The 26779-nt window shown below is 39.1% G+C and overlaps 2 protein-coding genes across 2 annotated transcripts; both read right to left on the reverse strand.

The window, feature by feature from the left end:
• Positions 1-2375: 2375 nt before the first annotated feature.
• Positions 2376-9247, reverse strand: adrb3a (adrenoceptor beta 3a). The gene is made up of 2 exons (XM_079269505.1): positions 7929-9247; positions 2376-3207 (listed from the first exon to the last, which is right to left on the reverse strand). The coding sequence occupies exons 1-2, from the start codon at positions 9224-9226 to the stop codon at positions 3180-3182; spliced, it is 1326 nt and encodes a 441-aa protein (XP_079125631.1). The 5' UTR covers positions 9227-9247; the 3' UTR covers positions 2376-3179.
• Positions 9248-21155: 11908 nt separating this feature from the next.
• On the reverse strand, positions 21156-25846 carry LOC306779025 (CMP-N-acetylneuraminate-beta-galactosamide-alpha-2,3-sialyltransferase 1-like; the record flags this gene model as incomplete). Its single annotated transcript, XM_079270765.1, has 6 exons — positions 21156-22503; positions 22795-22914; positions 23015-23039; positions 23460-23639; positions 23733-23929; positions 25640-25846. The coding sequence occupies 6 exons, from the start codon at positions 25844-25846 to the stop codon at positions 22336-22338; spliced, it is 897 nt and encodes a 298-aa protein (XP_079126891.1). The 3' UTR covers positions 21156-22335.
• Between the last annotated feature and the right edge of the window lie 933 nt (positions 25847-26779).

Genomic DNA, 26779 nt, shown 5'->3' on the forward strand with positions numbered 1-26779 from the left:
CTTCAGCACAGCCAGGAAATCAACTCGTGAGCCGCGAGCCCTTTGTTTGGGCACTGTTGCCAAGCTACGGCACGTATTTGGATACTGTCACCCCCGGCAACGGTGATGGAGGTCTGGTGAGTTTACTTTTGCCATCGCAGTGAGCTGTCATCAAAGAGACTAGTAAGAACATGAAAGGATGAGGTGAAGACGAGTCCCAAATGTATTGGCTTCATTCTTTAACACTGACAACACATCAGCCCAGAGAGCTCCGTCTGCTTCTCATTAAGGTTTGTTTTGGTGGTTCAACAAAAGACCTGTAGCCTCCTCACATAAGTAAAGGACCACTCATTTAGACAGTGAGTTAAGAAGCATAGTTTAAGTGTTGCAGCTTCACTTAGTGTGTGTAGAAGCATATTTTGGAAAGGATTTCTTTCTTTCATGGGTTTCACTGATCCATTAGGCTCCATCTTTGTACAGATGGTTATATTCTTCCTCCTAGAATGTTTAGAGATCAAAGTTGCCTTTTAGATTGTGGAATTATATTTCCTTTGTAATCTAAATGTGCTTCTGATGATTTAAAATGTGTGCAGAGTATATTCTGTATGTGCATGTGCAGCAAATTGCATCCTTACTCAGATACCAGTGGAAAGATACATCCAGACAGCGTAATGCTCCTTCGGTTGGAACAAAACACCACAGTGTTTGTGCATAAGGCTTCTGGGAAATAGAGATGTTCCTCTGGGGAAGAGAACTGAAGAACAGCCACTTCATGTGGATGAAGAAGTAGCAGTGAATCTCACAGTTAATGCAAACCATAATCAAACGAATCCTCTTGCAGCTATTATATGGAAGAGGTTCTGTAGTTGACTTTATGACGCTGGTAGTCACAAAGCACTGCACTAGATGGCAGTAGATGGCCAAACCGTGTATTATTCCTGTCAATTAGTTGACCAGGAGTAATTTAACAAAGATGAATTGAAGAAAAACATGTTTGCTCAGCTTGCCTCATCCTATGTGTCACAGCTTTTAGAGATTTAAGCATAACAGCAAATATAAAGCAATATTATGTGTAGAATGTACTGAGATGGCTCTCAGCAGAGACCTTCGTTTCTCATTACTTCCTGCGATGGATGTTTTCCTTTCCTTGTGTGATTGTTAAACATCAGCACTGAATAGTCAGTGTATAAAAAAGTGCTTTTTATTTTGCTCTCAGGCAGTAACAACCAAATATGTACCTTTCACTCTGTTGACTGCAGGGCATGTTTTCCTCCCATCACACTGCATTATGGCTGCATTTGAGGTATCTGTGGGATGTCAGGTTATTTGTGTTTGCCCAGTTGTCCATTACAGTCAAAGAACACAATGCACCCAGAAACATGGGTACAGCGGTAACAGCAAAAAGTGTTATAACGAAGCCACTGTTGATTCCAGGCTTGTGGTTATCTGGGGTAAAGACACATGTATTCTTTTATCTACCGCTTTGTAAAGGAGTGAGAAAGAGGATGCCATGGCAGAGTTGCGAGCTAGACCCATTGGTATGTGCACCAGTCACATATTACCAGGATGAATCCACAAAAGTGAATCTAATTAAGATGCTGTTGACTTATTAGATGCAAGTGCTCCTAACTGGTGAGCTGAGCTCTTAGGTCTAAAGTTGGTGTCCATGGGTCTAAATTAGATGCCCCGTGTTCTCAAAATAGCAGTGTGGCCTGAAGAAAACGGTGACACTGAGTCTCAGGACAAGTTGTTGGCACAAGAAATCCTTGACGGGAAGGTTGTGATGAACACTGTTTAAAGTCTAGCAGTTTTTACATGTCCAATCAAATAACTGCACACTTCAAAGTAGAACCAAGATTAAAAACTTTTAATCAAACACTGTGTTTGCCACCGGATGTCCAAGTGTTGAATTTTTAGATGTGAAAATGACCAGATATTTATTTTATATTGAACAGAATTGGACAGTGATGTTGTGAAAATAGTTTTTCAAAGTTTTTGAAATTAAAACTACATGAAATTTCCAAGTGGCAATTTCCAACCCTAGTGATTCAGATAGATTATGTGAAAGATCGTGCAAACTATCTCAGAAGCCGTCTTTGGAGACATTTTGAAAAAGGGCAGGCACTTTCCAACACTACTTGGCAGGTGATTGGATAACCAGTAAAATATTTCAATGCTCGAAACTCAGTGGTGTTTACATTCCAACATTGTGGACTCAGTGTTTTATGTGATTTACATCAATACGGACTTCTTTTACTTTCATAGTGCTGAGTTTGCACACAGAGAGAGAACATGTCAAACTGTTTTATAATATTTTATTTCTCAATGCAACAGATGATGAGGTTAAGTGAGTAATAATAACGCACAACAAAATAATGGATGCCGTTGAGGCGATGTTTCCTCCACAATGACATGTGAGAGTGTGTTATTGAGCCTTTACCATCGGAGTAGACTGGAAACAGCTGGTGGCAGAAGTGTTTTTATTATGGGAAGCTGCCGTTTGTAATACTGTACCTTGCACACAGAATACTGATGGTTAACTGTCGACAGGAGTTATGTTTGCGTTGTCCTGATATAAGATTTTTAACAAACCACCAAACGAAAATAAACATTTTCCACAGCTGTGAAAGAAAACAGAAAGACTGAAAACAGACACCAGAATAGAATATTTAAATGCACAGCCCTTTGGTTTAGCTCATATCACACTGACAGTGAGGACCGGCTTGCCAAAATCATGACCTTGTATAAAGTTAGACGACTTTTGTATTTTCCTAAAGATTCCGTGTATCATAAATAACTTACCAGATAATATACTGTACAAAACTAGTTTACTCTGTCATTTTTGAAACCACAGGCCACATACATTGTGGCCAAAGGTTAACTGGAATGCATTTAAAACTTGCAGCATTGTTTCATCCAGGATACTTTGGTGTCACTTAATATCTGTGAGTTGCTGAGCTGGACTGGTCCATCTCCTCTCCTCAGAAGCAGTCACACTGTTCCTGTCCAGACCAAATCAGCAGTTTTCTCTACAGTCAATACATTCGTCTCTTTGGGGTCAGCTTCTCTCAGCTATACGTTTATTAGGGACGGTGGTTGTACGTAAGCTTGTCCTCGCTGTTCTTTGGTCTCTGCCTTTGCAGGAATCCCAGTAGCTCCTGGGAATCATAGTTTGCTGCAGTCGCTTGACATTGCACAGTTCACCCGTCCTTTTCCTGCGATGTGAAACTGAAAATAGATGGAGAAAAGACACGAGTGAATCTCACATGTGATAACATGTACCTATTACTTGTAAAAATGTTGTGAGGTGTGCTGCACCTGATAACAAGGTCAGCCAGCGTTCTCATTATATCTTTGACATGGTGTGCAGCACTGTGAGATGTGATCCTGCGAACAAATGAGCTATTTCGGTGTATTATGACTTGTTGCCTGCACTGCTCACACCCTGTTTGACATTCCAGTTTCTATCAGATAAGAAAGTTCCAAGACAACAACAATGATTTGTTGTCTTACAGGTTACTTACCTTTTATTTAGTTTTTCTTGTCAATTACAGAGAGTTACTGTAAGTTTGCCCTCTTCTTTTTATGCTTTGAAACCTTTTTTCCCCCCAACAAGATTGGAATTCTGATGCTATCACCTCAACTACATGTCTTCACAGGAAGACATAAACTACCTAGAACTGTAAGCTTCATGTGCATGCATACTGAAAACAAATCTGCAGGAAACCATTTTTACTGCAGAAGAATCCCTGCAGTCTTTGGTCTATTTCAGTGATTTTACGTTGATGCATTTGGAAGATTTAATGGAAAAAGACTCCAGGAATAATATTTTGTTCCACATTCTGTTGAATGATTCAACATAATGTGTTCAACTTGGATCTCTCACATTCACACATGGATTATTGTTGGATTATTTGAAATCACAAACCACCGACATAGCTGGCACATATTTAGTAGTTAAAGGTTAAAGGAGTTAAGTTCATCAAAGTTAAGGAAAATCCATCCATCATCTGTGACATGTGTACTTTCTGTCTTTAAATATATGAAAGGGGGGTGCAACTAGAAATCATTTAGTAAACATGATTTTTGAAATTTTATTAACTATTAGGACACAGCTGGAGCACACGGCTTGTTTCCTGTAGAGTATGAGAAATAATTATGATATTGTGCCATGATCTCATGTCTGTCTCCCGTACTGTAATTCTGCAGGAGTATTAGTCCTGTCTTTGCTGTGAACCGGTCTATTAGACTCTTCATCTCTTCTCAACATTCACTCTGCAGTTTAGTCACCACCTATAGGCTGCTGCTCTATGAAATGTAATGTTCCGCTCTCTGTTAGCTTCATTTTAGTGTTCTCATTCATGGATAAACTGTGCTTACAAACTCCTTCCACTCATAACACACTTACTCATATGCCTTTCAAATACATGAATGTCTCACTTCAGAGCAATATGAAAAACAGAGGGAGAGACGGCTAAATTCACTGATGCTGTAAACAATGTCATGTGGACTCTGCACAATTTAGGACATTTGCTTCCAGTTCAACCCAGTCGCCTGAAAAAAAATGTCGTCATACGTTTCTTCAAAACCATACGTTGAATGTTGTTTTTGTACCAAAAATACATGTCATAAATACTTTTCATTAAAGCCTCGCAGAAATGCACGGTGTCACATTGTTACGGCCTATATAGTGTGCCTAGGGGTACACTGGAAGTCGCATAAAAGGTGATGGAAAACCTTGGCACAAGTTTAACAAAAACCAAGAGGATAAGGCAGCGGCAATTAGATACATTTATTAACAGTATAAATGAACAGGAACAAACCAACTAAATAAGGAAGCGTAGCCGTCAGGGTCTCTAAGGCCAACATAATAAACAAATCCCCCATGCTACCTGGAAAAGACCTCACGCCACACAGTTTCTTCCTGTCCGCAGTCGGGCTCATTAACAAAGCCCGGGTCCCCCACTGACTGTCATCCCCAGGACATTTCCTTCTGGTCTCTCCCCTACACATCCCTGTTTCTTTATTTCAACACACTCATCACTTTTAACTTTTCACTTACACTTCACTTGTTTTACAGTCCTGTTATCTGTTTTGTTGTGCACTTTATTCTATATATTATATTTTATTGTAAATTTGTTTGTATTTCTTGCACTGTGCTGATTGTGATGGTTTAATGTTGTTGTTTGTTGTTAAATGTTACGCACCACCCGCCACGAAAAATTCCTTGTAGGTGCAAACTTCCTTAGCAATAAAGAGTTCTGATTCTGATTAAGTTTGAACCCCAGGTATGGCAGCACAAATGCTCTTGGTAGCAGCAACAGCGAACTCACAGCGCCACTGGTCCAGAGTGAACAAACGGGGGCCGGGAAACACTGGATTTACTTGTAAAGTTAAGGTCGTGTTGAAATAATAACAAAAGTCCCGTATCAAGCGTATCTAGCATATAACAACTGCCCTTAGTGGACTCTCTTATGTAACAAGCGTAAAGTCAACGTTGACTTCTGATCTAACACGTGAAACGAACAGTGGTCTCCTGTGGGAAAGTCCTGAGTTTGTTTGACTCATCCACCCGCCTAAGTGGACTTCCATGTACACGTCATTTTCCCCATTATACCACGTAACTTTCAAAACTGGTTGCTTGATGCACTACGTCACTTGCACTTACCGAATGCAAAAACGTGGTCATTCAACATACCTGTGGTTTACAGAAACATATTTCTTTGCTACTGCACTGACCACTGTGAAAAATTGCACTTGTCATATATCACATGGTGCTTACGTGACAGAAGGTGACGGCTGCTGTGGATGTTGATAAGGGCAGCAGTAATATGCCTGCATGTAGTCCTATGAAAACAAAGTAACTGGTGATAATAAACCGGCTGCTGCATGTTGTCCCAGGGTTAAAAGGAAATAAGCACAAGTGCTCTTTTGTGTGGCTACGTACATAGAAGATTGACAGGGATGACGGAGGCCTAGCATGGTGTTATTGGCACTCAACAAACCAGCAGTGCAGACTCTACCTGGAACCGTGTGTCATATTCCATGACTAAACCTGTCTCCAAGCCACAGCCCCGGCAGAGTCATTCTCAAACGGCTGGTCTCACTTACGTTGGTAATCCTGCTCATAGCGCACGCAGGGTGAGTCTGCTGAGCCTTCCTTCCCCTTGGGGTGATTTACCACAGATCACACCAGGCTCCTTTTAAGGAAGGCTTTTACATGCTCGTAAATGACTTCCGTTTTACAGCTGCATTGATTGTGTCTGTAGTATTCCACTGAGAGGATGTCGTGTAAAGACAAGAGAAAAATGATCTGTATGTGTGTGTATATATGTGTATATATATATATATATATATATATATATATATATATATATATATATATATATATATATATATATATATATATATATATATATGTATATATGTATATATATATATGTATATATGTATATATATATATATATATATATATATATATATATATATATATATATATATATATATATGTATATATATGTATATATGTATATATATATGTAAATTAAATTATGATTTGTGAATTTTAATTTAATGTTTTTAAATTACACTGCTCACTAATCTTAATTTCAACCACTTTAAACTCATAGTGAATATTATATTTGTCACAACAAAACGGCACTCAAGACCTTCAATTGTGACACATGTTCGAGACGTGATAATTACTTTTTATAATAAATTATTACATTTTTCAAATCAAATTCAGAGCACAAGATTCAATAATAGCAAATACACAGTATATTTTATGTAAATGGCACAATTCTTACATTATATATAACTAGCATTTACTTTAAAGATTAATTTCTTAGTAAATAAAAACCTTTCTATTCCATTTCTAGAGTTATAGCTCAACTCCTAATTATTAATTAATACATATCTTCCTGATTTCTGTGACAGGCTTGCTGTCATCTTATATTCCACCAACCCCATTCAACCCAAGTTAACGAGGTTTTCTCATTGGCTATCAGTCTTGTTAACAGCCTCTCCAGTTATGGGGGAAGTCTTGTGTGTAAGTGATAAAGATTTATCTGCTGCAGGCGGTGTTGGGCAGGGCACACTGAGGCCCTTTAAGAGGTAGAAAGCCACACTAATATTTGGAAATGTAACATCGCCCAGTGGTTTTAAAGAGCCACAGTCATCTCTGTCATGAAGGGACGCTGTTTTTAAATACCGCATCATGAAATTTACAAAAAAAATACATTTACAATATTTGGGTTTCTATGAAATAGAAATGAATTATTGATATTGTTAACTATTATTAAGGAGTGTGCTAAAAAAAGCATTCTACAACCTTAAACACAGTACCAGCAATATTTTTACTATATTAACATCGTCTGGGTTGATTGATTACAGGTAACACCGTACAGTAACTGATACAGGTACAGTCCTCAAATGCTTGAGTCATGCATGAAAATCCAAATATTAAGTTTCATTTGTAGTTTGGTTGTAATATTGCAACACCCCGACTGCAGCCAATCCTCCATAAATGATTTATTGTTCTGCACTGTTGTGTTCCAAACTATTTTATTACTGGGCAACAGCACACTGATGTTTTATAATATGTCCAAATCTGGATTTCTATATTCAGGAAATGCACTGTGAGCAGAAAAACTAAAGTTTTCTATCAAGCTCAAAATTTCGAAAATGTTATCTACAGTCCTTTGACTGTTGTTAATATTTAACATCTTTATTGAATTATCTTATTAATTAAAATATTGGAAAAAGTTAAAACACTGTTATTGATCTTGATGTTGCCATTGTGGTTATGCGTGATGTCCAAGTGTACATAGCTGTCAAAATAATTTACATCATTGTCTTTAATGTAGTTTCACTGTTTAAACTTGAGGTGGTGGATGTCTTTAAAACATTCATCATACTTTTTTAAAAAATGGGAAGAAAAGGAAACTTACAATTTGGTTTCTGGCTCTGATAAGTCACTGATTTGTGTGCTGCCGTTGGACTGCAGATGATCAAGGAAAGCCTCCTCGCTTTTTCTGCTTCCATGACTCTCACTGACCTCAGTCCCACCGGTTGAAGGCTTCTGGAAAGACCCGGCTGCAGTGCCCGACTCAGTCTGCCATAGAAAGCAGGAGCAGCGAGTCCGCAGCTCTTTATAGAAAGTATTGAGCCACAGGGTGGACCACCACGGACAGCCCAGCAGGTTCTTGAACGCAGTACGAAACTCTGGACTCCTGCAGTAGATGATAGGATTGAGGCCGGAGTTGACGTAACCCAGCCAGTTTAACAGTCGGAAGATCCACTCTGGGGGAATGTCTCTTTCAAATGCATTGATGATGTTGGCGACGAAGAACGGCAGCCAACACACAGTGAAGGTCCCCATGATGATCCCCAAAGTCTTCAGGGCCTTGTGCTCTTTGACGAGAATGAGCCGTGACGGCCTCCGCTTGACGTTCTTTCTCTTGCTGCAGCTGCTGGAGCCGGCACACGTCGTTGACAGGATATTATTACTGTAGGGGCCAACTTGCACCTGCGCTATTGAACACTCGTTCTGAAAACGCATGCGATTCTTATCTATGAGCTGGACCTGCCGTGTGGCTATTAGAAAGACTTTTGCATACACAAATATCATTATGAGCAGTGGAATGTAAAAAGACACGATCGAAGATGCAATAGCAAACTCCCAGTTGGTCACAAAGTCACAGCATCTAGGGTTAGCGTAGCACTCCTTCGCTGCTTTATTGTCATTATCACGCCAATACCCTTTCATAATTGGCACAAAGGAAATTAAAGCGGACACAACCCACACTAAGCAGACTATTGCCCTCGCACGGCACTTATTGAGCAGAACCTTGTATCGGAGCGGCCGCGTAATGGCTATATACCGATCCACTGCTATGACGCAGAGCGTCTCGATGCTCGCCGTCACACACAGGACGTCCACAGAAGTCCAGAACTCACAGAATGTGTCACCGAGGTGCCAGTTACCAGTCACCACAATAGTGGCCCCCAGAGGCACCACGAGGACCCCCATGATGAGGTCCGCGCACGCCAGGGACATGATGAAAATGTTTGTCGTTGTTTGTAGCTGTGAAGTGTGAGCTACAGCGATGATGACCAGCAGGTTTCCCACCACTATAGTCAGTATGATGATGACCAGTATGATGAGGCTCCAGGGTCCCGCAGCCCTGTGATAGGGGTCTGTTCTGTTGATCACATCGGGTGCTAAAGTGCTGAAGTTTCCAACCATTATGATCAGCTGAAGGTTTCTTTTTTTACGTCAAAGTTAAGAAAACGGAAGATTCCGTGCTTCTTACAAGCATCATAAATCTGCTCACGAAATAATAGGTATTCTTTACTTTGCAGTTATTGCTTACATTTCAGAGCTTGGAAGTCTTGTTTGGCTGTGTTCAAAAGGCAGTAGTGGCTTTCCATGGTTCCATACGGGATGATCAAGACATGATTGTTTGTGGAAGTTCTTCTGGTTTAGGCAACAGCAGCATGTCTTTCAAAAAAAAGATGTATCCAAACCGTCCACAAAGTTGTATTAGTTCACGGTGTTGCAACTCTTTCTTGAATCCAGGAAACGTTAACATAAAGTGGCAAAAAGTTTTTGAGAAGAAAATCCGTCCGCGTCCACTGGGATTAGAGTAGTTTGTAATGTTTCTGCTGAATCCTACATGAGCCACAATGCAACTGTCGGACTTGTCAAGCAGCAGTGACACCGTTGCAAGAACCACCAGAGTGCACCAGAGTGGCTGCCCACTCTTTCTTTTGCTGTCTCTCTCTCTCTCTCTCTCTATCTCTATCTCTATCTCTCTCACTCTCCCGGTGCAGGTTGCCCAAGATTGTATTGGCTCTAATCACTCCCTGGCTGAAGGCAGAGGGGAGGAGTTGAAAAGTGTGTCTGTGTGCTGAAGCCATACAGGGCTCAGTACCCTAATAGGGCCACACACACAAATGCGAACAATCACACACACATAGACACACACACACACACACACACACACACACACACACACACACACACACACACACTTAATCACAGGAAAATAACTAATCCAGCATTAGAGCTTGTTATATGTGTGTAATGTTTGTCAAAACGGCAAAAATGATCTTCATGACACGTACATTGTTTACTTGTAAGTTCAAAAGTATGTGACGACCATCAGCTCATTATTTTATAATGTCACTGATGCTGTGTTGAATGAAGCAGCTGCACTAAGCATGTTAACCCATGAACTGTATCTGTCACTTGACTGTGTCAACAATGTGACAGACTTTTCCACTGCTGGCTTCTGTTCTGATTGTCAAATGATGCTGGATTATGTCGAACACACACTTCCAAGGCTCACCTCAATGTTTTGTCATTCATTTGAGCACCGGCTTTTCAGTAAACATTAACATTTTGGACTTTTTTGGTATAATAGTTTTTTATTCTGATTATAGCTCCCTTATCTCCGCTTTATTATGGCAACACTTAAGGCCTCTAAAGGATTATTTGTAATACAGTTTGTGGTCAACTTTGCAGACCACAATAGATGAGACACCCCCAACTACACCAGGAAATAAATGCCCTCCATTTGACTTAAAGCAGTGAAAGAAAATAATAGATCGCTATCTCGCTTACACTGAAGCCGGTGCATTGACGAAGAACAATCAGGGAAATGCCTTCCATGCGATCCACTCGAGATATCCAGCGCTCTGCTGCGGTGCTGAGCTCTCTTGTCACCGAGCAGTTCCTTCTTTGGTGTGATCAGCTGTACAACTGCAGCTGTGATTGCTCTGCGTTTATTCCCACCTTGCTTTTTACTTTGATTTAATGAGAAGAATAACAAGAGAATCATTTTCATATCTTTCTACATAGCTCTCATGATGATTTTTGCCCATAATGTTGCAATCATTTTTTATTGATGCATATAACTTTTCTCCTTTTAAAGAAGTTATTGTCAATATTTTTATGTTAATACATTTATTAATTGACAAAATAAAAACAATGTGAAGGGGAGAATCATCATTGAATCTGCAGCTCACTTTATTGAGCTTTATAGCGAGTTTCAGCTCATAGTTCAGCTGTCAAACCCCAAAACTGTGTATATTTCCTTCTGAAGACCAGAAAAAACAATAAAGATGGTGAATATTAGACTTATATTCTCTCAGGTCAGAAACACAACTCTAAATGAATGCTAATGTTGCTCTGTATCTGCTGAATGTGTAAAAAAGCAGCTGTTTGCCAACAAGTTCATCATATACTGTAAATTCGAAAGGTAATAGGTCAATGTTTGCAACTTCTTTACATTGCTCCATATAAATCTGATCAGATCAACATGCAAATATATAACTCTGAACGCCGAGGTTTACAAATTCTGCCAGGACATTACTTCATCACATCAGTTTTAAAATCCCGAAGTTGTAAGGCTAACTGAATACATGGTTGACGGCTTCAAGTATGTATCTAGCATCTGTCCAATGAAGTCCTTTATGGCTTTTCTAATACATTTTGTCAAATGCTTTACTGCTTAGAGTTAGATGAGGCGATCGACGGACACCAATCTGTCCATTCAGTATGAAGCTACAGCTGAGAAACAGCCATCATGGCTCTGTCCATAGCTAACAAAATCCAACCACCATTACATCTAAATCTCACAACATGTTTGTTTCTTCAAAGCTTCAGTTTTTGTACGGATTAAACAAACAAGATTTAACGTGTTAATCTGTGAATTTAGAGGTGCCGGTAGGTGGATTTGTTCCTTCAGGATAGAGCAAGGCCAGCTGTTTCCGGTGTTTTTGCCAAACTAAGCTAACATAATGACATTTTGTTTGCACTTTAGATATAGCATCATATTTGGGTTAGTAAATATATTGGAACAGACACACTGAACATTTCACAGACTTCGTCATATCATTAAACATGAGTTTTTATGTCTACAGTATAGAAAGCTGTGGGCATCTGTACTTATTTGTAGCCAATAAATGTCACTAAGACAAACGGTCCAGAGAGAGAATCTAATAGACGTTTAATCAACTTGTGTTGTAGCATGCTTTTCTTTGCCAACACATACACAAGGTCTCCTTCCCGTTTGCCCCATCTAGGTTTAAATATATATATATATTTTGTCAAGGACACTTTGTCACTCATCTGGCAGGAAGTTGTGGAATTGCGAGTGCATTCACAAAAGGGAAAAGCGGGCAAAAGCAAAACACTGGCGCCTTTTCAAACTTGATGACCAAGAGGCCCAATCTTTGCTGTCGATGAAGGTCAGCGCTGTGGAGCTGACAGCTTGATAGATGCTCATGTGTCTTTGCGTGAGAAGATTCCATTGGACCTGGACCTGGTCCTAGTCAAGCACGGCAACTGGCATTAGAAGAGTTGTTGATAGAGGACTCAGCTGTGACATCTTTCTCACCATCACAGACAGACTTGTGATGGCAAGATTATTGTACGGTGCATGCAGTGATTAAATAACAATGCCTTTGCAAGAATAACTAACCATTTTTAGTTGTGATTTTCCTTACATATGATGTAATTTACCAATCAGTCCAAATGCGTAATGTCTGATCTGTTTTATCAGATTAACATAGTTATTCTTACTGTAACGGACTCAGGCTGTCTGATGGACAGGGGCACTGGAAATATAAATAGTCTCCAGCGTGTAGAAAGTCTTCTAGCATGTACGGTAGCCTGTATGGCACTGCATCATGTTTTCTCCATTTTAAGGCCACCCTAGAGTGCTATGCATCATATTTTATTGTGTTGTATCTACTGGAAGGGAACCCTAGAATACATTTTATTATGTTTTATCTACTGGAAGGGAACCCTAGAATACATTTTATTATGTTTTATCTACTGGAAGGGAACCCTAGAGTACATTTTATTATGTTTTATCTCCTGGAAGGAAACCCTAGAGTACATTTTATTATGTTTTATCTCCTGGAAGGAAACCCTAGAGTACATTTTATTATGTTTTATCTCCTGGAAGGAAACCCTAGAGTACATTTTATTATGTTTTATCTCCTGGAAGGAAACCCTAGAGTACATTTTATTATGTTTTCCTACTGTAAGGGAACCCTAGAGTACATTTTATTATGTTTTCCTACTGTAAGGGAACCCTAGAGTACATTTTATTATGTTTTATCTACTAGAAGGGCACCCTAGAGTACATTTTATTATGTTTTTTCTACAGAAAGGGAACCCTAGAGGATATTTTATCACATTTTATCTACTGGAAGGGCACCATAGAAAACATTTTATCATCTTTTAGTTTTAAAATATATTGTTATATTTGTTTGCGAAAGCATACTTCCGTGGAAAAAACAACAAATATACAGTGTCTGGTTTGCTCACTTCATGATGGTAAGATGTGAATCCTCAAGCAGTCATTAGTCTTTAGAAAGCCTGCTTATTACACACTAACTCCCTACATATACTGCACCCTGAATGTTCCCCTCCTCTCCATGGAAACCTCGAAGGCGATATTCTCCAATCAGCAGGTATTCAAAATACTTCTGGTATTTCTCTGTCAAGACTATAACAGCATATAGGGAAGGCCTGATCTGTGGCAGCCATCTGGTCTTTACAAGCTTACATTTCAATTCACAACGCAATCCATCTGTTCAGTGCCAACACTCCCATGCTCGGAAAGGTCCATGCAGTCACTCTCCCACTCATTGCCAGGGGAGAAATGAAGAGGGTGTAAATCTTGCCGACATCAGTATGCTCATATTCAGCAGCACAAATAGTAGGCCATTTGTTGAAATGAAGATGTTGATTTTTCAATTGAGTGGCTCCTCAAGATGTTTGTTTGGATCTGCCGAGGTGCCGATTATTGCTTTTTCGGGAAGAGAGACGTTTAATGTCTTCATCCTGTCAAACAAAAGTAGAACAGGAGCCAGCGGTGCGAGTGTGAACATGCAATACGAAAGGGGTCAAGCTATTCTATTCAAAAAGGGCTCAACTTTTTATCTGAATGCACAATCAGTTTTATGTTCATGATCCTACATGTTTAAGGACTGTCATCGGTATCCAGATTAAATCTTTATTATTTATAATAATAATTTTAGTTTTTACACCACACCTTCCCCACAGTTTGGATTGTAGTCACTTTTCTGTACATCATATGTTTGTTTGTTTGGAAACTTAAAAAAATCTTTTGCACAAGAAAGTGTACATTAGAGAAGCTGTGAGAAGGACAGAGTGGTTGCAAATGCAGAACACAACCCCGAACAACAATGATGGCTCTACTTCATCTTGTAGGAAATGTGTACTATAATAATATGCATAACGTGTATTTGTCAAGAATCTGAGGATAAGGAATCCCGGAAATTAGATCTGACCAGAGAACATTTCCTCCTTGTGTATGCATCCTGTGAGAGTCAAAGCCCAAGAGCTCCGGCCAGCAGATATATGAGATCATGTGTTGAGGTGAGAGGAGAGCGGTTTAGAGGCCGAGTTGTTCAGTCTTCCGCAACTATCATGTCGTGGGTAAATCACACTCATTATGCCCTGAGAAGAACCACATGCTGAGATTTAATGATCTAATGAGTCTCTTTTGGGGGCTGTATACAGGGAATACTAAGGAACCGGCATCCCTCCATCAAGACCAATGTTAGGCTATTTTTGGGACCATCTTAAGTATTTAATTCTGAAAACCACACTGAATGCATACAGATGCTTCCAGCCTCAAGCTCACGTTTGTACAAGGGATGAACATTTTTAGATTCCTTAACAGTAGTGACAGCGACTTTTGCATAATCTGCATCTCAAAACACAATGTCTCCTGCTTCTCTTAACATTGTGATTACTTATAATAGCACATTTTGCATCCACATCATTTGCATGGTTCATCAAAATGTATTATATTTTACACCTTCAGTGATGCAATGCTCAGTTGATCACCAAGGTAAAGTTTGACATTTTGGAAAATAAGAAGATTGTTACTCTAAAATATGAGTGACCGATTCATCTTCTCATCTAGCAAAGCTTATACACCCAGATGTTTAATCGCAGTATTCCTTTAATAACTATTATCTTTGTTTTTATAATCTTAAACCCAAACATGTTTAATAGATCATGTTTAATAATCAGGAGTTCTGATCGGCCGATGAAGCAGCTGAGCAATCCGACCAGTATCGACAGTATTTAGGCCACAGCAATCACAAATGGAAGCTGTGAATATTAAAGCCAGTAAAATAACTGTGACATAGATTATGACAAGCAGACAAATTAATAAATGAAATAGTAAAATATTATTTAAAATAATTTTAATATTAGTTTTATAATGCATCATTTAATTTAGCTGTAATTCATTATTTTATTGAGTTTTTTTACTAAGTGATAAAAACTAAACTTTTAAACTGTGAAATTTGATGCATGTACGCATCAAAAAATATGAATGAATAATGAAGCACAACAATAAAATACACAATAATGTTTGAATAACCAGGCAAACATAAGGAAAAAGAGGAATAAACTTAAAAACAATGGAAGATGACGCTGCACTTTACTCTCAACGGCAAGAATAAAGTACTTTATAACTCAACAGTTAAGAATAAAATTAAACCTAAAAATGAAATGAAGTTATAAAATAACCTTTTGATGAAGATAAGTCTTTAAAGTGATTTAAAAGAAAATATGGATTTAGCAGGCCGAGTAGCCTGAGCAGCAAACACTCGGTCCCTTCTCGTCTCTAGGCGTGACCTGGGAACAGTCAGCATGTGTATCTGGCGCAGGTTGGTATCTTGATGCCCTTGGAGATTTTACATAAGTTAAGTTACACGTACCGTCTTCGCTTGTACTCGTAAATGACACAACCTAAAGATCAGTAGTTACTTTAGTGTAAAACAGGACACATGCCAGGCAGCAGGACATTCAATTGAAATATGTTGTTCGGCTAGTTTTGTGAGCAAAGCTCTGTGACGACAAATTGTGATGATATCCATGCTGGCGTAAACACTGTAATAAAAGTAAAAGTGCCCTGCTTTGTCCTGTTGCTTGCACATCAAGCAACAGGTCAGTAGATCTGAGATGCAGATTATGTTCATTGGTCAGTAGGAGCAGGTCGTAAATCTGCGAGACTGTTGGCGATTGCCATTACAACATGCTGTTAAAAATCCATACAGCCACAAGGTCTGCCATTATAGCTTAAAAAGCAAACAATAAATTAGAGTCAGCGGTTGACACTGGCTTTATATCTTAATAAAAGAAGTGCTTTGCTCCTGGTCATCCTCTGCATCAGTGACAGAGGGAGGAAGGCGGGAGTGCAGGGTGCTGGCGCCAGAGGCAGACCGCAGACAGAGAGAGAAGGGCTCTGGTTCAGCTCTCTTCTGGTCCTGTGGGGATCAATGACTACTGCTCGTGTCAGCAGCATGTTGGCCCTCTGCAGCCAGTGGGAGTTTGGTTGACATTACTCACCATAATTGTTCATTACAACCTGTGATCTCACTGAATTATTGATGGCGATCCAGGTGAGATCCACCAGTGTGAAATCCTCTCTCAGGTAAACATGCCAGATAAATAATAGCTGCATGCGAAGTCTTGATGATCAGTCCGCAAAAAGAATGCGATGCAAAACAGCGGACTGTTAATTGAGCGTATAAGTAAAATAGGGGCACAAGAAGAGCGCAGAGCAAATATGGGTAATATCGTGTGTACTCTTACAGCCCAATATACATGTTAAAATACATTTCCTATCTCATCAAACATTTGCAACGCTTTTTTAAAAACCAGCAGTGTTTTCATAATTGTAAACCTCTTCGTCTCTGTAATTGTCACATTGCTCTCTTTTGCCACACTTTGCATTTCCTCATAGATACAATTCAGGGATTGGTCTTAAACGTCACTGGGCCATATTCCTTTCTTGTATTTCATTCCTTTTTCATTGCTACCGACGCAGTAGGCGCCCCCCAGCGTCAGCATGAGAAGCAGCCGGGCTTTCTATAGTCACTGCCATGGTGACGCTAAGGGTCCTGACAAAGCGTCAGTATGTGGTGTGTTGGGATTTGAACGTGTTGTTTATTCCAAACAGTCCCCTGTCAACAAACATCCATCCGTTATCAATACGTCGAACTACTGTCCCTGCTAATCCCCTTATTTCTCCCATATTGATAACATTGATATTATGTAACAGACGACAGGGATTAATATACAGCTTCAAGAACAATGTCAAGCACCACAGCACGCTCAAGAAATGTCCCTTTGACTTAAGAACACCACTTTTTGTTTTGTAGCTTGGTACATTGATAGTTGTTGAGTGCAGAGCAATTGTTTGTGGAACTGAAACCGGTTTGATGAGTTCGACATTCTGAACATCATGTTCAAGATGGTAAGATAGGGTAGTTCTAGGAATCATCCCTATCCTCCAAACTATCGCAAACTGAAGAGACAAGAGATTTCATGTTGTGGCACAATGTGGAATTGACTACAGTTAAGTTGCTCTTTTACTGTTGATTCACACATTTGTATTTAGGAGTGTTTAAATTGTTCCAACCAAATGCTTTTGTGTCCATCCACAGCGGCCATTTTTCACAGCAAACTCTCACCGTCCTGCTCTAGTACTCTAAACTCTAAACATGAGTGAAAAATTTGACACTGGGCAGACATTACCTGGAGTGCCATGCTGGCATGCTCTACTACACAGTATGTCTAAGACACACATATTCCAGAATGTCAAAGTCCAGCACAGTGAGTGACCAGTTTAGGCCTTGCTTAATAAGCAAGGTGTACCACCCCTCTTCTCTGGCTGCATGAAGTCCACCGTATAATAATTAAGACACAAGAAGCCCGTCAATCAGTCTCAAGATGTGTAATTTTTGTAATAAGGATATAAACAGTCCATATTTTGGCTCACAGAACCTGTTTTGACTGGCCTGGATCCTCAGTAACCAAATGTTTCCACAGACTACATGTACGTTTACAAGCACAGTGCTTCTAGCCACCGTGTTTCAAGGCAGGGCATTGTATCTTGCTTTGCACCACACCACCCACATTAAGTGGGCCTCATTATATAGACCAAGTCATTTATTGTATTTTAAGGGTCAGAAGGAAATATCTCTGAATATTTCTTGGAAAATGTTTTTTTCATGCAGCTGTGGTGTATATAACCAAGACCTTTTTACAATTAATCTGAGATTTACCTGATAAAACAGATAAAACAAGCATACACCCACATATTCTGCACTCACTAGCACTAGTACTCACACATCCTTTATTTGACTTTACTTTTATTCATCCTTTGATATCTAACCTTAAGCTGAACTCTCATATCTACACTAAGTTAACCTTAATACTTAAGCTAACCTAGTCCCCTACGACATTCCTCCAATTGCATTCATCCCACAAACACCCACACATAAGCACTTGCATACATTTACAGAAAAGCTCTCTCTCATGGTGGAAAACCTGCTGGGAATGATGAAAAAGAACCTCCATGGAAAGTAGCATATAATCTGAGGTGTGCGTATGGAGAGTGGAAAGTGAACGATCTTAAGGCAAAGATGAACCTTTACACATTACATACATTTAAATTGAAACCCCACAACAGTTTTAAAACATTCCATTGAGTTGAATTCAAATGTCTTTTAACTGAACAATACAAATTAAAAAAATAAGACAAATCTTATTTTTCAGTTGTTGATTTAATTAGATTAATATTCATTTTAATACCATTTAGTACATTTTATTTTAAAAATGAGGTAAATTTACTGTAAGAAACATATTTATTTTGTTAAAAGACACTGTAGCGTTTGAATGTGAGCAAACCTGTGAGTAAGAAACACACACAGCCCTTCTATTCAGAGTTTCACACGACAGTTAGGAGCTAATGCATCAATGGAAACAAACCAACATTAATGTGGCCTGCAACTTATCACATCACATTTCTGATGAGTTGCAGGTGACCGTGTACTGGGGAGTAATGAACAAGACTGTGCGAACAATCTACAATTTGTTGTCAGCTTTGGTCAGACAACATTAGAGAAAGGCAAGCAATAACAAAGAACCTACTGCTATGAGTAAAGGTACAGAAGGCGATGATGCACCGAATTTGGGTTTCATTTTAAAGTATTGAAGGATCTTACGGTGGTTTGGTTACATTCAGGTATATATACTGTAACTACTGCCATAATGTGAAACACTGTGTTGTACACTTTAAAAAGACACTTAAGACTTCAATAACAGACATATTTTAACATACTATTGTTTGTTTATCATATTCTGTTATAATTATTTAATAAGAAGCAATAACTAGAAAATGCATTTCCTGCTGAAAATGCGTTGGAATGCTGAAAGCTGAAATGAATCTCAAAAACATTGCTGAAAATAGATATCCAATTTTAAAAAAATTGCAAAAAGCTTAATAATTCAAAAAGTTGAAAGATTACAAATATGAAGTTATATCACCCCTCTCCTGAAAGAGCTGAACATTTTGATATTCGAACGGTTTCTGTAACTTAAAAGAATTCCAGCGGTAGTGATATTTGTTGTAGTAGTAGTAGAAGTTGTAGTTGTAGTAGAAGTATTATTAGCAGTATAAGTATTAGTAGCATTTGAATAAGTACTAGTTGTAGCAGTGGTGATATTTGTAGTAGCAGTAGTAGTAGAAGTTGTAGTCGAAGTATGAGTAATTAGAAGAAGTAGTAGAAGTAGTAGTATCAGTTGTCGTAGTAATAGCTGTAGTAGTGGTCGTAGTATTTTATATAACAGTAGTAGTAGTATAATTAGTAGTAGTAGTAGTAGTAATGGTAAAGTCAGTTTTTGAAGTAGCAATAGTAGTAGTACTAGTAGCAGTCGTACTAATAGCTGTAGTAGTATTAGTACTGGTAGTGGCAGGAATAGCAGTATTAGCAGTTGTGGTATAGGTAATAATAGTAGCAGTAGTGGTAGTAATAATATTTATGGTAGCAGTAATAGCAGTAGCAGTAGTAGTAATAGTAGCAACAGCAAAAGTTGAATTAGTAACAGTAGTAGCAGTAGTAGTAATACTAGAAATATTAGCAGTAGTAGTAGTTGTCGCAGTATTAGTAAGAGCATTCATTATTTCAACAAAAAAGCCTAATTCTGAGCTAAACGTTTAAATAAAGTTAATCCATGAGGCTTTTATTTTGAAAGGGTGGGACTAGGTGGGGGAGGGAGGGGGAGAGGAGACATAATCATCATAAGACCTGAATGACTGTATGAGAGAGAGACACAGACAGGGAGAGAGAGAGAGAGAGAGAGAGGAAAGAATTAGTGAGAGAGAGAAGAAAGAATTAGTGAGAGAGAGAAAGAGAAGAAAGAATTAGTGAGTGAGTGAGTGAGTGAGAGACTCTGACATCTCTGACAAACTTTCTCATTTGGAGATTGTACTGTTTTATCTTTTACAGCTTACATGACTGTTGTCCTCGTCTCTCCCTCTTGTGTCGCGGTGTGTGTAAATGTCACTCGAATCAGGAAACGTATCAGAATACTCATATCTGATTGGCCGAGCTGCAACACGTAACAGCTGCAACAAATCATGTGTGTGCGGCTTTTATTTTAAAATGGGGTGGGTGGGTGAGTGTGTGGGGGGATCCTCTAAAAGTCTCCAAGACCTGAATGACTGTATGAGAGACACACAGAGAGGGACAGGGACAGGGACAGGCACAGAGAGAGAGAGCGAGAGAGAGAGAGAGAGAGAGAGAGAGAGAGAGAGAAAGAGAGAGAGAGAGAGAAGTGCATGTGTGTCTGTGAGACTGGATGTTTACCAACAATCGCAAACACCTGTGTGCCTGAAGCCATTTCATGGAGATAAAACAGGGAAACACCTCTCAAACAAATCATCAAAACTCCCATAACCGTACCTCCTATTGCTCCGATATTAATAATTGAGAGGAAGGATAACTTCCTTTTAATTTTAATAGTTCAGTATTGTATGACAGATAACAGGTATCTTTATGCATGGCAGTGGTACTAATAGGCCATCACTCATTTTTCGTTTCCACGTTTAAAATGAAAACATCAATTTGAATAGCTTGTGTGCATGATTATCATGCAATTGACAGACAATGTTGATTGGCATTGGTATCAGTTGACAAGGTATGTTTATAATTGGCAGCGGCATGGCCTCCCTACTCACTGTACCTGTTTAAAATGAAAACATGAATATATGAACCTGTGTATTATTTGAATAGCTTAGTACTGAATGCACAATAAAACAAATCATCGGTATGTTTATACACTAGGCCCATTTAATATAAAACACAATTTTATACAATCAGGGGTCCCTGCTCCATCGCTCTATCAGTTTGGGGGTCCTTGGCCTGAAAAACGTTGAAGACCCCTGCTCTAGATGTACCCTTTTGGCATATGATGGCATTATATGGCACTTTGCTCGACTTAACAGCAATGTCTGTTTTCAGAAATCATGATCCGGTTAATCAAGATGATCCACAGAACTTGTGGTGAGCAGTTTTGTGTAGGAACTAATGGAAATATGGCCGATTTCACCTCACATGAAAACAATGTAGATAAATAGCACACAGGTAAGTGGAGAAATATGTATTGTTGATTTTGGGATGAACTGTCCCTTTAACAGTGAACTGTATAGCAACAAGTAACATATTACAACAAGTAAAATACAGGAAAATGCTCCAAAACCCAAAGAATATGAAAAAACTTCAGTTATTACATCAGTTAAATACATTTAAGATAAAGATAGATACGATAGACTTGATTGTCCCGAAGGAAATTTGTCTTGGAAACATACATACAGTGTACAGTGTCTGCTGTTAAAAAACAATACAATACAAATAACATATTGCATACATACATTACATACACAGACACACAGTACCTACAGTACTTACAAAAGACTGCCACCGGCCAACAAATACATTTCACACTGCCCATTGTATAACACACCAGTAGTGTATAGTTAAGATATTAAAATAATAAAAAAAATCGGTGTTCCAGGGTTAAGCTCTTGCTAGCTTGCCATTTAGGGCTTTGATGGACAAGGGGACAAAAGAGTTCTTAAAGCGGTTGAGCTGCACTGGGGGACTCTGAAGCTGGTATTCAGGGTGGAGAATATGAGTGGGGTCTGAAATGATCTTCTGGGCCTGTCTGATGATAGTTTCATCAAAGACGGCCTTCAGCTTCAGACAGCTTCATGTAAAACATTATAACAGTGAAAAGATGTGAAAGGATCTTTACAGTAACTTTACATGTAGTGTTAGTTCCCTCTCCTTTAGATCATGGATGATTTATCGCTCACATTTTTAATCTTTAACATGTGCAGCAGGGGAGTTAGTCTGGCAAGAGATGTTTCTTGAAGACTTCTTAGTCTTGTTTTGCTTTGTAAGTGATTCACTATCAAGGCTTGAATACGTTAAATGCTAAGAGAAACATCACCACCAGGTGTAAAACTTGAGTCTTTGATGCTTCGATAGCTCCACGATCATTTTATACTCTTCACCTCCAGGATGTGGTCCAGTTTTTACGTTTTTGTCCGTGAGTTGTTCCCAGTAATTACTCCAGTTTCCATCACTGTCTGCTCCAAAACCAAACACATGGACCTGGACAAACAAAGGCAAACAATTTTAGGAACAGACAATGTGGTAAAAGCGTTAATAATAAAGCATCCATCATCTTTGTGGACCGAACAATGGATCTTACAGGAGCTGTTGGACATCATGGCGACAACCTGGTGGAGAAGATTCTGACTATTTTAGTTGCTGTACTAAAATTGCTAATTTCCTTAATCTGTTTGTTTCCAAATGTTCGCGCTTTTTTATTCATCGTCATGAGCATCAACTTGTCAATCATTGGTGCGTCGCGACATTCACTCAATTAAAAAATAAACCTACCTCGTCACAAATATGCAGGGCAAGAACCACAGTCATGAAGCCAGTGGATGGATAATAGCCCTTCTTCTGCAGCCACACTACATGAACGTACCTCATGAACGCTGGGTTCAGGATCATCACCTGTTATGAAATCAGACTTAGTATTTAAATATATTATATGACCCATTACCTTTGGAGCCAATAAAGTTTATTGACAAATACATTCAAAAATAATACTCACCAAATCCTTGTTGAACTTAGATTTTCTTGGCACATGTTGAAAAAAAGCATGAAATGTTAAACTCAACACCAAATGATTACTTTTTTTGTCAGTAAAATGATATACCAGGCCTTCACGCAATGGAACTGCTTGTTTGCCTTGCATGAAGGAAACACCACCACTGGTCAGTGTTTGAATTTTATGGAAATGATGCTGCAAGAATTTTCTTGGATGAATGTGAAGAGGCGCAAGTTGTTTTAGCAACTGACGGTCAGTTGTCACAGACACTTCACTCTTATTACCACAAAAGTGGTGGTGGGAATGCAGAGGAATATGCTAGGTTAGTAGCATTCATTATAATGATTCTGCTGCCATGTTTGGACCTGACTTCACCAGGATTGAACGGCAGTTTCAGAGGACGGACCGTAGCAACTCGACCTGAACGGAAATAAAAAACAAGACTCACCTTCCAGAAGGTCCCGTGCTGACGGCATTCGCAAACCAGTCAAAATCCGTTAACTTAAATGGAAACAGCACAGGAATAGTGGTGTTGTCTATATCCACAGCACTCTCTGGATACATGACACGATGAGTTGTTTTGGTCCCAACGTCTGCTTCATAGCCTTTGATTTGACCTCTGTTAATTCTAAATAGTACAAATATATTTCATATGTCACTGTAGTTGTCAGGAAAATTAAGGTGTGAATTTTGACGTTCATGTTTGTCTAGACTCTTTTACCTTATGACAAAGTCCTGGAAATCTATTAGAGGTCCGTAGCGTGATTTCATCAAATTACCAGAATTCCCCACCACAGAACAAGTCCTGCAGCGGTCAGGGCTGGATGCTTCAACATGAGCAGTGGCTGGGACCAACTTAAAAAGCCTTTCCACTGTTTCTCTGTAGGCAGTCAAGGTTTGCCCTTGACCCTGTAGGCTCTGTCAGGAACACCAAACATTACTTACAGTTAGACCACATGAATTGTACCAAATAAAAAAATTGTCAGTCGCTGTCACCACAATGATTGTCAAGTCAAACAGGATTTTTCTTTTATGTGAACAGAAGCAATATAAACGACTTAAAAATATTTTAAGATAATTGTCAATAAAATAATAGGTAAAGCAATTCGTAAAATAATCAACATACACAATCTGAGTATTCTGAAAAGAGACAGGGCGGAACCACTCTGCCTGGAACACTAGACATGCGGTGACACAGTGTCGCAGTAAACAAGGTCCGTAATCTGACGAGCGCCGCACTGACAGAGATCGCATGGTATCGGGATCCGCTATAAGACTCTGCAGGACTGATGAGTCTACAAGTCCTGAGAGGAGCCAGTTTTTCACCTGAAAAGATTAAGATGCTTCAAAGGCTTAAATGGCTTCGTGACTGAATGAACTAATATGCTGAACCTCAAAATAAAAAGGAGGAAAAGGAAAAGTTGTTGAGTAATTGAGTAAAATCCTTCGGGGTAGACTGATCGATGCTTCTCAAGTAGGGAAACTGCACATGTTTGGTAAAATAACTTGACAGTGATTGAAAGCCAAAAGATATTTTTCATATTGTAAAATGCATGAATGTTGTATTTTCTAATTCATTATTTTCATGACGTATAAATCATCCCCCCCTCTGTCCCCTCTGGTGAGCTGCATGGGCACAGAGCCCTCCACATCAAAGGGCTCTTCCACCACTGACACCATGACCCCCCGGTGGTCAGTAGTACTGGAGATCCACAAGGCTGCCTGCTGACTCCTCATTGCTGCTACTAAGCCAGTAGGGACTACAAGGTATAACACAGGTGTGTGCATCCCCAAAACGTACTTTTGTATTAATAACTTGTAGTTATTTAAAAAGGGACAGTACACCCCAACATCTGAAATGCATATTTTTCCTCTTACCTGTAATGCGGTCTATCAATCTACCGTAGATTGTTGTGGTGTGAGTCGCCTTGTTCTGGCCTTCATACATCGCTGTATGTTTTCGAGTTTTTATAGCTCATTGGTGGCTAGGGCCCTGGATCACCTCGTGGAATGGCCGTGACATACTAAATAGAATAATAATTTGATCAAAAAAACCTATGTTTATCGTGCTACGATATGTCAAAATGGCTGCTGTGAAAAGGGCCGATACAGTAGTGGTTGTTGCAGACACAGCTGGCAAAGATCTGCACTCCACTGGATGCATCTTACTGGTTGATAGTTAATTGGATATTATAAAATTGCTCACTGCACATGTGTAGAATGTGCAACCTAGAAAACAATTGAAGTTTTATCAAACGGTAACACGACGAGTATTGTAATTGCTCAGTGGAATCTGCTGGAGGATTGATCGGAATCAAAATAAGATTAATTTATTTGATTTAAGTACATGTAAACAAGGGATTTGACTCTGATGAAGGGAACCCAGGAAGAGTCCTGTTGATAGTCTGTAACATAGTTTACCACTGGATAAAGAAGTCGGCGTATGGATACGAGTCAGACACCTTTCTACTGCTCACATTGAGAGAAGTGGTCTAACTAAGACCAGACTGAGAACTGAAGTTCAGCCACCACAGTAATGGCGACTGTTGAAAGTGATTGTATTTCACTTTCTGATCCTGATTTGAACTGCAGGTTGAGAGGCTGTTATTTTGCAAGGTCACGACTTACCTTCCACCAGTTGAAATTGTCCTCTGAGAGATTGTAGTTTACGGACAAAAATGGTTCATCAAATAACGAATCACCTTCAGATAAACATCGTCCACAAGCACAGGGTCTTTTAGCCAGAAGTGTGAAGTATGGTGAGATGGCTCCCCAAAACAGTCCGATGCTCGTCACAGCCAGCAGGAAACTGAGAACTCTCACGTTTAACTTCATCTTGGATGTGTGACGCTGAATGGGAACTGCTCCAATCTGTAAACAAAGCATGTGGGTGAAATACACAAGAGAAAGTAGTCAGTGGTGGAATGTAACTAAGTAGGATTGATCAATTTGTGATACTTAGTACTTCCATATTATGCTACTTTATACTTCTACTCCACTGAAATATTGTACTTTCTACTTCAGCAACTTTTTCTGAGCGTTCGGCTGTAGTAAATTGAGAAGAAGCTTATTTTCCCTGTCTTTGTCTCTTACTACCGTACGCTTTGTGTCGCCTTGCTCTAACGTTACGTCCGTCAAAGCGATGACAAGCTCATCTATATGCAGCATGAAGCAGACATCCTCTGTTTGATGCTCATGGTGAAAAAAAACTGTAAAACAAATAGACAGCTCAAATCAGCCTCGCTTCGACCAACTACAAAAGTAAATTGCAAATCAAGCATGAATGCATCAGTAATAATAACACATTAATGCAATATATATTAGTAAAACAACTAAATGGCAGCATTATGGGTACTTTTACTTTTTAAACTTTATGTACCTTTTGCTGATAATAGTGCAGCGGATAAACAAACTTATTTTAAATTGTGCATTTTGTGAAAGAAGCATAACATTTCTACCAGCGCATCTTCAGACCATAAAGAATATTTTCAAATGTGGAGGCATTTTGAATTTGACCTTTAATAACATGTAAATTATTGAAATAATAGAAAATGAAATATTGCATGTGTGGAAGAATTTGATTCCTGAAATGTATATGCATGATATCTCTCCTTGTGCTCTGTGTCGTTGTTCTAACCATTTCTTGTAAGTGATTTTTTTAAATACCTGAAGCGTGCAGCAGTTATATGCTCCTCTCACAATGTGTTTGTTTGTGGGCATGCCCCTCCTTGAACACACCTGTGTCCTATCCCTATTGAAGTCATGCGG

This window comes from Melanostigma gelatinosum, assembly GCF_949748355.1.
Source record: "Melanostigma gelatinosum genome assembly, chromosome: 6".
NCBI lineage: Eukaryota > Metazoa > Chordata > Actinopteri > Perciformes > Zoarcidae > Melanostigma > Melanostigma gelatinosum.

Bases quoted from the DNA above. Each gene is read 5' to 3' on its own strand.
- adrb3a (XM_079269505.1), bottom strand. From the start codon at position 9,226: ATGGTTGGAAACTTCAGCACTTTAGCACCCGATGTGATCAACAGAACA. The intron at 3,208-7,928 runs GTAAGTTTCCTT...ATCTATTTTCAG, and splicing joins TCAGAGCCAGAAACCAAATT to TTTCACATCGCAGGAAAAGG.